The 17,786-nt window shown below is 35.1% G+C and overlaps 2 protein-coding genes across 2 annotated transcripts; one reads left to right on the plus strand and one right to left on the minus strand.

Moving 5' to 3' along the window:
* The first annotated feature begins 5,668 nt into the window (after positions 1-5,668).
* Positions 5,669-6,697, plus strand: LOC140973476 (uncharacterized). Its single transcript, XM_073436304.1, has 3 exons — positions 5,669-5,887; positions 5,982-6,138; positions 6,357-6,697. Exons 2-3 carry the CDS (start codon positions 5,984-5,986, stop codon positions 6,634-6,636), a joined length of 435 nt encoding a protein of 144 aa, XP_073292405.1. The 5' UTR covers positions 5,669-5,887; positions 5,982-5,983; the 3' UTR covers positions 6,637-6,697.
* A 9,731-nt stretch (positions 6,698-16,428) lies between these two features.
* Positions 16,429-17,457, minus strand: LOC140973477 (uncharacterized). Its single transcript, XM_073436305.1, has 3 exons — positions 17,239-17,457; positions 16,988-17,144; positions 16,429-16,769 (listed from the first exon to the last, which is right to left on the minus strand). The coding sequence occupies exons 2-3, from the start codon at positions 17,140-17,142 to the stop codon at positions 16,490-16,492; spliced, it is 435 nt and encodes a 144-aa protein (XP_073292406.1). The 5' UTR covers positions 17,143-17,144; positions 17,239-17,457; the 3' UTR covers positions 16,429-16,489.
* Positions 17,458-17,786: the final 329 nt, after the last annotated feature.

A 17,786-nucleotide genomic window follows, 5' to 3' on the forward strand; every position in this document is an offset into this window, starting at 1 on the left:
ATCCCAATTTACACGAATTTCATTTACTGATTTTCTCCTCTCAATTATCTTACCTAAATTCAAGAATCTACAGTACAAAACTCCCAAACTTCCTGATATAATAGCAATCGTTGAACCCAAGGGTATTTGTATCTCACGATAAAACCAAAAATAATAATATTGTCGATTAAATCTTATTTCCAATATTTATATAATTTGTTCTTTATGTCATAAAATCACAACACCTATAGTACAATCGTAATTCTCTATAATCCACTATTATACCCAAAAATTATTAATTCGACGAATCTTACTTTCTCATCAACATTGCTTATACTCATATTTCTCGTTCCTCCTAAGACATCCTCATACTTACATATCTGTCTAATTTCCTCAATCGTAATTCTTTATGTAACCCTTAATTTTTAATTTACTTGCTGACTACATTCCAATAGACCATTTTATTTTTTAGTAAATTGCAACCTAAATCCCAAAGCTCTCGGATTATTCGATTAAGCCTAACTTATCGCATTCTTAGCTCCTCAAACTATCGAATTTAATCCAAAACGGCTCCCATAGATTTTGAAAATTGCTAAAATAACCCCATAATTCTCCTAAAATTTGCAATCAAGACCCAAAAATTCTTGAATTCTCCAATTTAGCACAAAAATTTGCGCAATTTATCCCTCCAAGTTTTCAGATTTTTACACTAAGCCCTCTAGATTTTTGAATTATAGCCTCAATATTTCCAAAAACTTGCAATTAAGTCCCTCAAAGTATTATAATTCAGTCCCTAAGTTCATGAATCCTAAAAAATTCAACCCATAACTACCTAGTTCGAAATTCTCTTCCTAGACAAAGTAGGATTCGAAACAAGCAATCCTAAATCACCAAGTTCAATTCGCCTCAACTTAGTCTTGGGTAGTGCAAAACTCGAGATACACAAAACCAAATTCTCCTCACTTCTCGGGGGCATAACTGTGCACACCGTCTAAACCACGTAACCAACATGCATTTAATTTAAAAATATCATGCACCTAATGTAGAACCCGTAACTTAGACTACGTATAAGCCATGCATAATTCTATTATTTAAATTAAAATGATTTTTATTGCATGAGTATTTAAATTTAATTATTTTCCGTAGCAGTTTAATTTTTTTTTAGCATTTCAGTTAATTCAGTGAGGCCGGACTGAAGTTGGAGCTTTGAGATAAAATTTAAGATTTAGAAAACATTCCCAGAATTTATTTTAGCTAGCAAGTAAGTTAATTTAAGTTAAATGAAGGTTTAAGGAATTATTTATACAACTTGAAGTGAGTAGGAAATAAGTTTATTTAAGTTCCATAATTAAGGGATAATTCACTAAATTAATTAAAGGATTAGTGAGGCTTTTAAGGGTTATAAATTTACTAGCTAGAAAATATTTCCCCTCCATTTATTAGTGAATTTTCGGCCCTTAGATGATTAAGCAACATTGATATGCCAACTCACCCTTTGACCCATTCCTTGTTGTTTTAGCATGCTAATTTTTTTTATTATTGAGCAACCTTAATTAATTAATTAGTGAGCATTATCCTAGTCTAGAAAACATGAGGATTTCGGCCACCCCATTCTAGAATCACCCAACAAATATTTGATATCAACCAACAATTCAAATTTCAAATAGAGGTAGACTTAGTCTTGATTTTGGTTCCCTATATCTTGCAACTATCTCCCTCACTCCCCTAATCATCATTCTCCACCCCTCATCACCGAAAACCAGAGCCATTCCAGTGTAAAAAAACGTGAGCACCATAGCTAGAGGCAAGAGAGAAATCGAGCTAGCAAGGTAGAATAGAAAGCGCTCCACCTCCTCCGCGCCGGATCGTCTCGTTCTTTTCGTTTTTCTTTCAAACGAAACCAGGCATGCATATATTCTTCCTTGACTCTTCAATCAAGTCCTATTATCATTTATTTTTCATTACATGATCATCATTTCCATGTTAAAACCGAAATACATCAAGAGATTTCAGAAAATGCAACATGCAGAATTTTTCGGTTTTTCTCTTGTGCTTCACGGGTTGCTTTGTTGTGTGGGTTTCAGGTATTGGTTCGATTCCAGGCTCCCAAGGCGACATCTAGACATGTAATAGGATGTATTAGTATCACTTTGGTCCATTCATTCGAGCCCCACACCCACTGGAAACAAGAAATGACAGCAGCTTCCCATTCTTGCCATATTGAGTTTCGATTTTCTCAAGTTGCTGTCAAAGGGAAATGAATCTGATCTTGGCTGCCCTAAGGGCTTATAGCCATGGTTGGATCACTTCCCTAGCATGTCTAAGACGTGACTAAGTCGCCCTTTTGGTGGCTTGGTCCATGGTGCATCGGTTTTTAATTAAAAGTGCAAGATCAGCCCCAGCCCCCTTCGGCTTCTCATTTTGACAGCATGTGTATTTCGAATTTGGTGGGATGGTGTGGATCTTGGTTGGCCTAGGGCCCTTAGCCACGGTTCATACCATGCCCCTAGATGTCTAGATCGTGTCATGGTCAATCCAATGGCCATTGGAACGATTCGTGACAGCAAAACAAAAGCAATGCATCCTACGTGCAGAATTTGTTCTCGGTTGTAACGTTTGGGTCGTTGCTGGAATATTTCGAATTGTGGCTGGTCTAAAGCCCTTAGCCATGGTTCAAATCATTCCTTGGGATGTTGGTAAGAGATTTTTGTCGGTGGTTCAAGCCCCAATGGCCATTAGTCTCGCAAACGACACAAGAAACCAAAGCATAGCTGCTGTATTTCTGGACAGCAACTTGCTGTGACGGTTCAGTGGCTCGTTCGAGTTCTCGGTTGGCTTTTAGCCCATGGCCTTGGACTGGACAGTACCTCACCGAGTTAGGAAGGTCATGTTTTTGGCCGTTCGTGATTCGGATCATTTTTGAGGTCGTACGAGAATTTACGGTGCGATGTGCCAAATTGACTCTCGAAAGAGCGTTTCATGTTTTGGCCTCCATTCACCTAGATTTCGGCCCTCACCATTTTAGGAGCATTATTTGATCATTTTAGACGTATTTTAATCATGACTACATGATGGTTCAGTGTTGGTTCGGGTTGGCTCGGAGTCATGATTTAATACGAAGTCGGTAGGCGTAATTGTCACATTTTTTAAGGTTATTGTATAGTTTGGTCCCATAAATCTATTGCATATTTTTCATGGCATATTTAGGTTGCAGCGAGCCTGGGAGCGATCCAATCCAAGCAGTAAAATGGGTACAGGATATTTAATTCAGTTATTTAATTATATTACGTGCAAAAATACAAATTTTGAGATTTATGCGATATTGCTTGTGGTCACTTTACTATCATGCTTAAGTCCGGTCCCCAGTATCGGCCCGGTCACCAGTTACCGGTCAGTTCAGTTGTTTCACCCAGTACTGTGGCAGTAGTCTGATCAGACGTAAATCCGATCCCCAGTATCGGTCCGGTCACCAGTATCGGTCAGCTCAGTTCAGTTCAGTTCAGGGACCACTTGCGTAGACCATAATCTCACAGAAAATTATTATATGCTATTTCAGTACAGGGCTCCAAGGAGCAAACAGTTTCACTATGATTTTCAGTTCAGCTATGCACGTATTATAATTAATCATGACACGACATTTTACGATATGCCTCATGACATGAAATTTTACTCCCATGCAATTTTACTATATTTACTCGTTATTTACGATATATGCATGTTGAGTCTTTAGACTCACTAGACTTGATTGTTGTAGGTACTGATGATGTCGGGATCGAGGGCGGGGACCAGTGAGCTAGCTCGAGTCGGCAGTAGTGGCACCCGAGGACCTCAGTTTCAGCACTTGCCATTTTGATGCTCAAATATTTTATTAGTTATTGAATACTTTAACTTGTTATTTTGGCAAGTAATAATTTCTTCCGCTGCTGTTTTGAACGTTAAATATTTTATCAGTTTTTGGTATGAATGAGGCACTCCATTTATTTTAAAAGAAAAATTTTAAATTTTCCGCAAATTTTCAAGTAAGGATTTTTAGGCCTCTACATCTGGTATCAGAGCAATGGTTCTGTAAAGGGTTGCACTACTACTGACCGCGAGAAGCTCATGAAGTCACGTCGTCGGTCTGTAAGTTTTACAGTTACGCATTTTATTTAAAGCATGAATTATTTAACAGCATGTTTACATGAAATGTTTTAATTCCAGATTTATGTTGTTGTTAAGTACTTAAATTTAAATAAATTATGGAATTATGCATGTTAGTTACGTATGGGTTATGTATGGAACAGTATGCCCCCTAGACGCATTCTCGAGCGCACTATAAATGAGGAGCCTCGCCAGGAGGACAGGGAGGAGCAGAGGCAGGAGAGAGACTTACCACCTCCACCACCACCGGACATGAATGCCCAGATGCTAGCTGGGATGACTCGGTTCTTCGCGCAGTTTGCGGAGAACAATGCTGTGGCGACCAGGCCGACAGAGCCTGAGGCAGTATACGAGAGATTCATGAAGATGCGTCCAAAGGAGTTTTCTGGGAGNGTTTCATTAAAGAAAAAAATACCTTCAGGTTAGTCAACATATTAAGATCTGCCGCGTTTGGACTAGAGTATTCGTTCATGCTAACATTTAATAATTCATAACTCCGACGATGAAAACAAAGGGCAGAAATTTCTGGAGATTTGAATGTGATGTGATCTTTTTATTTTTATTTATTTATTTATTTATAATTTTAAGATATAAATTAAATAAAACTTATATACACATGACAGTATATAATAATGTGAAAACACATTCGTCTCCTTCACACACACACACACACACACAAAAACTCTGGTGAGATGGTCTCACAGATCAATTTCGTAGGTCGAATATCTTATTTGGGTCATTTATGAAAAAATATTACTTTTTATGTTAAGAGGATTATTTTTTATTGCGAATATCGGTAGGATTGATCCGTTTCACAGATGAAAATTCATTAGACCGTCTCACAAGAGACTTACTCATACAAACTATCAATCTTTTGAATAATATTTTAGTGTAGCAGCCTTTTCAAATTATAAAATTCACCTTTATTTTATTTTTCATCTTTTTCCAATATATTTTTTAATGATGTTCGGTACAATCGTTGACTTGGTTCCATATATAGTACTGGTTGACCATATAGCCTTTCTAAAAATGCGTTAAATATTTACAAGTTCACATTGAATTTAAAAAGTTAGAAACGCGGAAGAAACGTGAAACTAAATTAAAAATAATAATAATAACCTGTGGATCATGATATAATATTAATATAATATAATATAATATACAATAAAGTATAGGTTAACACAACAGAACAGTACAAAGACGACCAAAACTGTTATTTCAACCCAACAGGTTTTTTCAGCCAATTGGATTCATTTACTTGTGGAAGAAAGAGCCAAAAATATCAACAAAAAAAAATGTAATAAGTAATTCGTATAAGATAAGATGAATGGCATATCTGGTCCAAACACAGATAATTCAGTGCTGGAGAATTCACTAATAAATTCAGTCGACTTTCTACTGTGCGATGACGTACCGTTTCTTCCAACCTCATATCCCAACTCTCAATGATTGGACCAAAAATGGGAAATCGAATTATTATTTCTCCTCGTATATATTACCCCCCATCAGTATTTTATTCTTTCTCAAACTTCAGAAGAAGTCTAAAGAGTTTCTTCTTTTTTTTGTGGAGGAGAGAACCCAAAAAGGTGTATCTTTTACACTGTATTAAAATTCCTTCTCTTGATTGATATCGATGCATATTCGTCCGTAGAAGAGAAAGGAACAACGAAACAAGCTTTTTTCCTTAGGAAACAAGAAGGGGAGCTGGAGGGAGAGAGAGGAAGAAAGAGAGAATTTCTGTTGAAAGATCTTGTTTTTCTTTCGTCTGGTAATTATCTACATCTCATAAAACTCTGATTTCTGAAGCAATCAACCATCTTCGGGATCCTGATTTTGAATCTGATCATACGTCGCTCTTTCAGGGATGTCGACAGGTATGATCAGTGATTCGTTGGTGATGAATACGGGACCTGTGAGTACCGTCATTTCAGGTCAAACTGAGGTGGATTTTGCGGAATGCGATTGTTGCGGGCTGATGGAGGAATGCACCCCTTCATATATTGAAAAGATTCGTGAAAGGTACTCATCATGATCAGGAGATTTCTAAGAATTATCTTTCTAGAAAATTTTTGAGCCTGGCCCTGTCTATATGTAAGTTTATTGAATCATTTAGATTCCGAGATTAATATTTTATCTTTTCTGCATCAGAAAACTTCTCTCATATGTAAAATGGAAATGATTTCGAATATCTGGTTGAATTCATGGACTTACTTAGTTTCGTATACTTCAATCATTAGGTACGGAGGGAAATGGATATGCGGGCTTTGTGCAGAAGCGGTGAAAGACGAAATCTTGCGATGCCACAAATTGATAAGCCTGGATGAAGCCATGGCCCGGCATTTCAGCTTCTGCAACAAGTTTCGGGCTTCGGGCCCTCCGCAGGACCCTACACCGCGTCTGATCCGGGCCATGAGTCAGATCTTGAGGAAGAGTTTGGATTGCCCGAAATCTCTTACCGAGCAGCCCGACCAGAAACATGGGAGAACTCGGCGGCGCCGTTTTGACTCGTTCGGGTAGCTATCTACCGCGTTTGACCCTTGTGGAGGCCTCCATATCGAAGAAGGTTGTGAATGAATGGTGAGGGTCGGAACAGTAATTTTGTGAGTCTCGACAAAATTGGCGACTGAAAGAATTTAAAAACAAATTAAGGACTTGGAAGCTTAATTCGGATTAAGTGGAAATTCTAAAAATCGTCCTGTAAATCGATCTATGAAAAGTTTTGATACTCTAGTAGCCAAAATTATGTTTTTAGTGTAATAAATTATTATTTTTTCCCTCCATATTTAGTCTGATTTTTGCTGGATATTGTTCCGAATGAAATTGAGAATTCTAACAAAAAAAAACTTGGATTCGATCAGTTTTATTTTTGTTTTGCTAATTAAGAGAGATTTCATGATGGTGACAAAATTAATTACCTATGTTAAATCTTTGTACGGTGGTTTTATTGAATTGAAAATGATGTAATTATGGTGATGATTTTGGATGTTTTGGTTCTATCTCTTGTCGTATAATATATATTAGCAGTCGAGACACACGTTGTTTAGTATATTTTTTTTTTTTTGAAGTAATTGATCAAGTTATGATATCTTAATGAATCTGTACACAGGCCATTGGATGTTTCATACATATCCAAAAATTACAATATGATAAAATAAAGCTCTAAAATATATGTTAAGGTCATTTGTAAATATATATATCACGATCTCCATAATTCGTATGAAGATAAAAATACTATTAAACAAATTTATATAATCGATTTTGAAAGACGTGATGGATAAAACACACCATCACGTTCAAATGTACGTTTATCAGCAATCCTATAATTAAAAAATAATAATAATAACGTGTGTTTTTGTAGCTCATGCATGCTACTTCACCAAAATAAAGAGAGAACAAATATAGTTTTGATCTCACTTTGATTAAAATATACTAAAATATAATATACTCCAATTCAAATTGAATTTGCATCAAATTTAAATCTTGAAGATGCTAGACATAGTTTTGTGTGAAAGGAATGTACAATTACATGTAATATTGATATATTCAAAATCATTTTGTATCCTTTATGTACTCACGTTTTTATTGTTTTTATGCAGTATTTGTGTTGTTGAGGAATTCATCAAACAGTTGGATCGGAGGACATGATTAGCTAATGAGGAAGATTGGGATAAGGGGAAGTAGGAAGACTATACCTTGACCAATAATTTCAAGATTGTGGTCACAACAAATAGAATGAGAACTGGATATTAAGATTTCAACGTATAGTGGTGAAGCATATATGATGAGAAGTCTGAGTGGTAAATGGTTTAATGTGATCAGATTGATAAAATATGCACACTGTAAGATTTTCAATTCAGCGATCAGAATACTTTGATTGGTTAGAATTTTGGTAGTCTTCACTTTGAAAATTATGCATATTTATAGTTGAAAAGCTTCAACGATCGGATTTTTTTTCAACGATCATTTGTACTGGTTCTTGACAATATGGCATACTCCGTTCTTATCATTAAATGTTAAAATGATCTTTTTGCTTTAGCTACTTTAAGTCCATGCTTTTGATAAAGCTGATACTCCACGTCTAAATTTGATGGTTTCTGGCATTTGGAAGTTGGTAGGATAATGTGTAATCTTTCCATTTGCAGCATTCGTCTGAACGGCTTGACTTGCAATATCTTCCTTGAAATGCTCAAAACTGTCTGTTTGTAGTGCGGTTGGAATGTGACGGTTTAAACCTTTGTACTTCATTGAATTTTTGCATCGGTCAGCTTTGTCATATGATCTCTTGCACTTGGAGTTCAATAAATACAGCGGTTTGACTTCTTGACAAAACGGCTTGAACTCCTAATTGGCTTGAAATGACTGATTTGATTCAATGATATGAAGAACCTGAAATACATTTGAAGCAGGCAGGACCTGAAACAGCTCGATGTTCACCAAAACTTAATGATATTTGAAATATTCTATTAATTTTCTCCTTTTGGGTGATTTCAAACCAAGCTGCAAGTCTATACAAAAAGTTACATATAACAAAATTTACAAGGATTTGAGCAAGATGAATTTCATTGAAGAAATGAAATGTCATTTTATTGGTGCATAAAATTAAAGACATTTCCTATTACACCTAAGAACAAATTTATCTCTTAAGTTGTCATGTTAAGTTTAAGGATGAAAAGTTTATGTTTAAAATTTGAGAAGAAAATATTAAAATTTGATTTTATTCGAGTTAAAAACGCTTCATGGTTTAGTCATTAAGTTATTTAATCGAAAGGCTCGGGTTTATGTCTAATAAAGATATTAGAGGACAAATTTAAGCTTATATGATGATTTGGCATAGACTTGAGTCAATAAAAGTAAGAAAGAGTCAAAATCGAGAATTTTAATGTTCAAGGGCAAAATGGTCATTTTGCATCCCGGATAGTACGAAAGGCTTGGCGATGTCCCGAAGAATCACAATATATGTTAAATGATATTTTAAAATGTTTATGATGAAAATATGAAATTTTATGATTTAAAGCTGTGCAATTTTTACTGTTAAAATGCTATTTTTCAAATGTGGAAAGGGCACGATATTTATGATTTAAAAAAGAAAAGAAAAATATTTTGAATGACGTGAATTGACTATGACAAAGAGGATATGATATACGATTTTTGGGAATATCGTGAGGGAGAAGGCCCAAGAGGGAGCCCAACGATTGTATTTCCATTTTACATCTGTGCCTAACGCCCGTCACCATGCGCAATTGTGAGCTAAGACTGATCAGTCGACCAGAGGATAAAGCTAGTCACTTTCAAGGATCAAACTTCACCTAAAATGAAGGATCGAGTGATGGGCACCTTGAGGTGCTTCAAAAACAATATTTTCAATGAGCTGCAATAGCTCGTGTTCTAAAAATATTTACATCGATGAATTAAATCGAGTTTGATTTTAAATCAAGCGAAATACACTCGAAGTAATCATTCGTTAAGAGAAACTGATATATTTTAAAGCCTTTTAGATTGTGTAAAATGATCGACTGAAATACGGGGAATCAGTTCTGGCTTGTATGAGTTCAGTTATGATGAGAACTGAACTGATATCAGCTGAAATGATCAAATCAGTTTAAAACACAATTAAGCAGTTAATACACAAGATATGTTTATGGATGTTCGGAGACTTCAACTGCTCCTACGTCACCCTTTCTATCACCTCGGGTAGGATCCACTAAAAGATTTTGATTTATACAACACCTTGTACAAATCTACTCGGCTTAGGACTTACCCTACTGCCTAACTGAACTCCTAGCCTAGACTGAAGGCAGCACCTTCAAGCCAACATTTGTTTAACGTCTGTGTGTCAAAAATTACATACACAAGTTTTACGTCTTTGTGCAAAACTCACTCAGTTATTCAATAATCTCGACTATCTGGTATATTTGAGTGATTGTGTGTGTGGGTGTGTGAGAACTGAACACTGAATACAGATCGAAAGTATTCTCACACACTGAAGGAAAAGGGCTTCTATACTAAGCTGATAAACACGTTGAAGTGTTCCCTCAAATCTGGGCAAATTGCTTCTTGTAAGCTGAGATACAATATGTGTGCTCTTTGTTTTCTCTCTTATGTTCATCCACGCACTTCTCACTGATCTTCATCTTCTATTTATAGGCGGCAAGCTTGATCGTACAGTGAGACTCAATTATTGTATCCTTTGCATTTTTAATCCGTTCCTCGAAATTTGTCTTGTGCTTCCCGACAATCATTCTGGAACATTTGGGCTTGAAGCTCTGATGCAACGTTCATTATTGTCCTTTGACTAAACAATTTCTTTTTTACCTTTGTGCACAGCTGAAATCCACTTGGATAAGCTTGTATTGATTTGCAACTGATTGGTTCTAACTGATGTTTTGAATTAGTCATCTAAACTGATCTTCAGTTGGGCTGGTCAAATCAGTTGACTCGTCAGTTGAACTGATTTCACTCTTTTAGTTGAACTGGTCAGTTGTGCTTTTCATCAGTTGATCCCTTCATCAGCTAGCCGGGCTTGTGAAGTTCTCCTGCTGAACCACAAATTAGCTGGACATTCAGTTGAACTGTTCGTTGACATTTCAGTTCGACTGGTTCAGTTTGTACGATCAATTTGACGTCTTCACTTTGTGATTTTCATAGCTTGTAACTGATCTCAGCTATGCGGATTTAAGTCAATTTATCAGTAACAAAATAACAAGTTTTGTTAACATTAAAATCAAGATTGCTAACATGAAATGTTCCAACACAAAATGATAAAGGATTGAAAGCTTTACGCTATACGATTTATGATCTATTTATGATAAAAATGATATTTTAAATAAAATTATGATTTTAATGCATCTGCTTGTATATATATTATTTTTTATTCCTGTTTAGAACATGCTGAGTCATTAGACTTACTAGATTTGAATGCTGCAGGTGATGATATTGAGGGAAGCGCTGACGCTTGAGTGGGTCGAGTCCGGCAGTACACTCCCGAGGGCCTTTATTTTCCGCATTAGCTTGATAGTTAAAAGTTTTAAAAGATTATGTTAATGATTTTATTAGTGACTTTTATGCTTTATTTTGAAGTTAGTTGGTTCATGTTAAAAGTAGAAGTTGAATTTGGTAATTGACGATTTAGGGATTTTTATGCATTTAAGATTTTAATGTTAAATTATTTTTATTTCTGGAAATGTTATGTTATTTTAATGGTCAACTTCGAAAATTGATGTTTTATAAATAAAAAAAAATTTAATAGGATTTTAAAGATAAAAGGCGAAGATCGTTTCAGTTGGTATCAGAGCAAAAGTTTTCTCCAAAAGTTTGTGTTACTGCCACTCCTAAAAGCTCAAGAAGTCATGTCTCAAGTCTTTGAGTTTTACTTCTTTAATTTTATATGCTAAAATTTTAAATGCTTTCATGATGCATGATATAGAGGTNTTCAAGTAAGGATTTTTAGGCCTCTACACCTAACCTCTATATCATGCATCATGAAAGCATTTAAAATTTTAGCATATAAAATTAAAGAAGTAAAACTCAAAGACTTGAGACATGACTTCTTGAGCTTTTAGGAGTGGCAGTAACACAAACTTTTGGAGAAAACTTTTGCTCTGATACCAACTGAAACGATCTTCGCCTTTTATCTTTAAAATCCTATTAAATTTTTTTTTATTTATAAAACATCAATTTTCGAAGTTGACCATTAAAATAACATAACATTTCCAGAAATAAAAATAATTTAACATTAAAATCTTAAATGCATAAAAATCCCTAAATCGTCAATTACCAAATTCAACTTCTACTTTTAACATGAACCAACTAACTTCAAAATAAAGCATAAAAGTCACTAATAAAATCATTAACATAATCTTTTAAAACTTTTAACTATCAAGCTAATGCGGAAAATAAAGGCCCTCGGGAGTGTACTGCCGGACTCGACCCACTCAAGCGTCAGCGCTTCCCTCAATATCATCACCTGCAGCATTCAAATCTAGTAAGTCTAATGACTCAGCATGTTCTAAACAGGAATAAAAAATAATATATATACAAGCAGATGCATTAAAATCATAATTTTATTTAAAATATCATTTTTATCATAAATAGATCATAAATCGTATAGCGTAAAGCTTTCAATCCTTTATCATTTTGTGTTGGAACATTTCATGTTAGCAATCTTGATTTTAATGTTAACAAAACTTGTTATTTTGTTACTGATAAATTGACTTAAATCCGCATAGCTGAGATCAGTTACAAGCTATGAAAATCACAAAGTGAAGACGTCAAATTGATCGTACAAACTGAACCAGTCGAACTGAAATGTCAACGAACAGTTCAACTGAATGTCCAGCTAATTTGTGGTTCAGCAGGAGAACTTCACAAGCCCGGCTAGCTGATGAAGGGATCAACTGATGAAAAGCACAACTGACCAGTTCAACTAAAAGAGTGAAATCAGTTCAACTGACGAGTCAACTGATTTGACCAGCCCAACTGAAGATCAGTTTAGATGACTAATTCAAAACATCAGTTAGAACCAATCAGTTGCAAATCAATACAAGCTTATCCAAGTGGATTTCAGCTGTGCACAAAGGTAAAAAAGAAATTGTTTAGTCAAAGGACAATAATGAACGTTGCATCAGAGCTTCAAGCCCAAATGTTCCAGAATGATTGTCGGGAAGCACAAGACAAATTTCGAGGAACGGATTAAAAATGCAAAGGATACAATAATTGAGTCTCACTGTACGATCAAGCTTGCCGCCTATAAATAGAAGATGAAGATCAGTGAGAAGTGCGTGGATGAACATAAGAGAGAAAACAAAGAGCACACATATTGTATCTCAGCTTACAAGAAGCAATTTGCCCAGATTTGAGGGAACACTTCAACGTGTTTATCAGCTTAGTATAGAAGCCCTTTTCCTTCAGTGTGTGAGAATACTTTCGATCTGTATTCAGTGTTCAGTTCTCACACACCCACACACACAATCACTCAAATATACCAGATAGTCGAGATTATTGAATAACTGAGTGAGTTTTGCACAAAGACGTAAAACTTGTGTATGTAATTTTTGACACACAGACGTTAAACAAATGTTGGCTTGAAGGTGCTGCCTTCAGTCTAGGCTAGGAGTTCAGTTAGGCAGTAGGGTAAGTCCTAAGCCGAGTAGATTTGTACAAGGTGTTGTATAAATCAAAATCTTTTAGTGGATCCTACCCGAGGTGATAGAAAGGGTGACGTAGGAGCAGTTGAAGTCTCCGAACATCCATAAACATATCTTGTGTATTAACTGCTTAATTGTGTTTTAAACTGATTTGATCATTTCAGCTGATATCAGTTCAGTTCTCATCATAACTGAACTCATACAAGCCAGAACTGATTCCCCGTATTTCAGTCGATCATTTTACACAATCTAAAAGGCTTTAAAATATATCAGTTTCTCTTAACGAATGATTACTTCGAGTGTATTTCGCTTGATTTAAAATCAAACTCGATTTAATTCATCGATGTAAATATTTTTAGAACACGAGCTATTGCAGCTCATTGAAAATATTGTTTTTGAAGCACCTCAAGGTGCCCATCACTCGATCCTTCATTTTAGGTGAAGTTTGATCCTTGAAAGTGACTAGCTTTATCCTCTGGTCGACTGATCAGTCTTAGCTCACAATTGCGCATGGTGACGGGCGTTAGGCACAGATGTAAAATGGAAATACAATCGTTGGGCTCCCTCTTGGGCCTTCTCCCTCACGATATTCCCAAAAATCGTATATCATATCCTCTTTGTCATAGTCAATTCACGTCATTCAAAATATTTTTCTTTTCTTTTTTAAATCATAAATATCGTGCCCTTTCCACATTTGAAAAATAGCATTTTAACAGTAAAAATTGCACAGCTTTAAATCATAAAATTTCATATTTTCATCATAAACATTTTAAAATATCATTTAACATATATTGTGATTCTTCGGGACATCGCCAAGCCTTTCGTACTATCCGGGATGCAAAATGACCATTTTGCCCTTGAACATTAAAATTCTCGATTTTGACTCTTTCTTACTTTTATTGACTCAAGTCTATGCCAAATCATCATATAAGCTTAAATTTGTCCTCTAATATCTTTATTAGACATAAACCCGAGCCTTTCGATTAAATAACTTAATGACTAAACCATGAAGCGTTTTTAACTCGAATAAAATCAAATTTTAATATTTTCTTCTCAAATTTTAAACATAAACTTTTCATCCTTAAACTTAACATGACAACTTAAGAGATAAATTTGTTCTTAGGTGTAATAGGAAATGTCTTTAATTTTATGCACCAATAAAATGACATTTCATTTCTTCAATGAAATTCATCTTGCTCAAATCCTTGTAAATTTTGTTATATGTAACTTTTTGTATAGACTTGCAGCTTGGTTTGAAATCACCCAAAAGGAGAAAATTAATAGAATATTTCAAATATCATTAAGTTTTGGTGAACATCGAGCTGTTTCAGGTCCTGCCTGCTTCAAATGTATTTCAGGTTCTTCATATCATTGAATCAAATCAGTCATTTCAAGCCAATTAGGAGTTCAAGCCGTTTTGTCAAGAAGTCAAACCGCTGTATTTATTGAACTCCAAGTGCAAGAGATCATATGACAAAGCTGACCGATGCAAAAATTCAATGAAGTACAAAGGTTTAAACCGTCACATTCCAACCGCACTACAAACAGACAGTTTTGAGCATTTCAAGGAAGATATTGCAAGTCAAGCCGTTCAGACGAATGCTGCAAATGGAAAGATTACACATTATCCTACCAACTTCCAAATGCCAGAAACCATCAAATTTAGACGTGGAGTATCAGCTTTATCAAAAGCATGGACTTAAAGTAGCTAAAGCAAAAAGATCATTTTAACATTTAATGATAAGAACGGAGTATGCCATATTGTCAAGAACCAGTACAAATGATCGTTGAAAAAAAATCCGATCGTTGAAGCTTTTCAACTATAAATATGCATAATTTTCAAAGTGAAGACTACCAAAATTCTAACCAATCAAAGTATTCTGATCGCTGAATTGAAAATCTTACAGTGTGCATATTTTATCAATCTGATCACATTAAACCATTTACCACTCAGACTTCTCATCATATATGCTTCACCACTATACGTTGAAATCTTAATATCCAGTTCTCATTCTATTTGTTGTGACCACAATCTTGAAATTATTGGTCAAGGTATAGTCTTCCTACTTCCCCTTATCCCAATCTTCCTCATTAGCTAATCATGTCCTCCGATCCAACTGTTTGATGAATTCCTCAACAACACAAATACTGCATAAAAACAATAAAAACGTGAGTACATAAAGGATACAAAATGATTTTGAATATATCAATATTACATGTAATTGTACATTCCTTTCACACAAAACTATGTCTAGCATCTTCAAGATTTAAATTTGATGCAAATTCAATTTGAATTGGAGTATATTATATTTTAGTATATTTTAATCAAAGTGAGATCAAAACTATATTTGTTCTCTCTTTATTTTGGTGAAGTAGCATGCATGAGCTACAAAAACACACGTTATTATTATTATTTTTTAATTATAGGATTGCTGATAAACGTACATTTGAACGTGATGGTGTGTTTTATCCATCACGTCTTTCAAAATCGATTATATAAATTTGTTTAATAGTATTTTTATCTTCATACGAATTATGGAGATCGTGATATATATATTTACAAATGACCTTAACATATATTTTAGAGCTTTATTTTATCATATTGTAATTTTTGGATATGTATGAAACATCCAATGGCCTGTGTACAGATTCATTAAGATATCATAACTTGATCAATTACTTCAAAAAAAAAAAAATATACTAAACAACGTGTGTCTCGACTGCTAATATATATTATACGACAAGAGATAGAACCAAAACATCCAAAATCATCACCATAATTACATCATTTTCAATTCAATAAAACCACCGTACAAAGATTTAACATAGGTAATTAATTTTGTCACCATCATGAAATCTCTCTTAATTAGCAAAACAAAAATAAAACTGATCGAATCCAAGTTTTTTTTTGTTAGAATTCTCAATTTCATTCGGAACAATATCCAGCAAAAATCAGACTAAATATGGAGGGAAAAAATAATAATTTATTACACTAAAAACATAATTTTGGCTACTAGAGTATCAAAACTTTTCATAGATCGATTTACAGGACGATTTTTAGAATTTCCACTTAATCCGAATTAAGCTTCCAAGTCCTTAATTTGTTTTTAAATTCTTTCAGTCGCCAATTTTGTCGAGACTCACAAAATTACTGTTCCGACCCTCACCATTCATTCACAACCTTCTTCGATATGGAGGCCTCCACAAGGGTCAAACGCGGTAGATAGCTACCCGAACGAGTCAAAACGGCGCCGCCGAGTTCTCCCATGTTTCTGGTCGGGCTGCTCGGTAAGAGATTTCGGGCAATCCAAACTCTTCCTCAAGATCTGACTCATGGCCCGGATCAGACGCGGTGTAGGGTCCTGCGGAGGGCCCGAAGCCCGAAACTTGTTGCAGAAGCTGAAATGCCGGGCCATGGCTTCATCCAGGCTTATCAATTTGTGGCATCGCAAGATTTCGTCTTTCACCGCTTCTGCACAAAGCCCGCATATCCATTTCCCTCCGTACCTAATGATTGAAGTATACGAAACTAAGTAAGTCCATGAATTCAACCAGATATTCGAAATCATTTCCATTTTACATATGAGAGAAGTTTTCTGATGCAGAAAAGATAAAATATTAATCTCGGAATCTAAATGATTCAATAAACTTACATATAGACAGGGCCAGGCTCAAAAATTTTCTAGAAAGATAATTCTTAGAAATCTCCTGATCATGATGAGTACCTTTCACGAATCTTTTCAATATATGAAGGGGTGCATTCCTCCATCAGCCCGCAACAATCGCATTCCGCAAAATCCACCTCAGTTTGACCTGAAATGACGGTACTCACAGGTCCCGTATTCATCACCAACGAATCACTGATCATACCTGTCGACATCCCTGAAAGAGCGACGTATGATCAGATTCAAAATCAGGATCCCGAAGATGGTTGATTGCTTCAGAAATCAGAGTTTTATGAGATGTAGATAATTACCAGACGAAAGAAAAACAAGATCTTTCAACAGAAATTCTCTCTTTCTTCCTCTCTCTCCCTCCAGCTCCCCTTCTTGTTTCCTAAGGAAAAAAGCTTGTTTCGTTGTTCCTTTCTCTTCTACGGACGAATATGCATCGATATCAATCAAGAGAAGGAATTTTAATACAGTGTAAAAGATACACCTTTTTGGGTTCTCTCCTCCACAAAAAAAAGAAGAAACTCTTTAGACTTCTTCTGAAGTTTGAGAAAGAATAAAATACTGATGGGGGGTAATATATACGAGGAGAAATAATAATTCGATTTCCCATTTTTGGTCCAATCATTGAGAGTTGGGATATGAGGTTGGAAGAAACGGTACGTCATCGCACAGTAGAAAGTCGACTGAATTTATTAGTGAATTCTCCAGCACTGAATTATCTGTGTTTGGACCAGATATGCCATTCATCTTATCTTATACGAATTACTTATTACATTTTTTTTTGTTGATATTTTTGGCTCTTTCTTCCACAAGTAAATGAATCCAATTGGCTGAAAAAACCTGTTGGGTT

This window comes from Primulina huaijiensis, chromosome 3 (genome assembly GCF_012295235.1).
Source record: "Primulina huaijiensis isolate GDHJ02 chromosome 3, ASM1229523v2, whole genome shotgun sequence".
In the NCBI taxonomy this organism is placed as follows: Eukaryota; Viridiplantae; Streptophyta; class Magnoliopsida; order Lamiales; family Gesneriaceae; genus Primulina; species Primulina huaijiensis.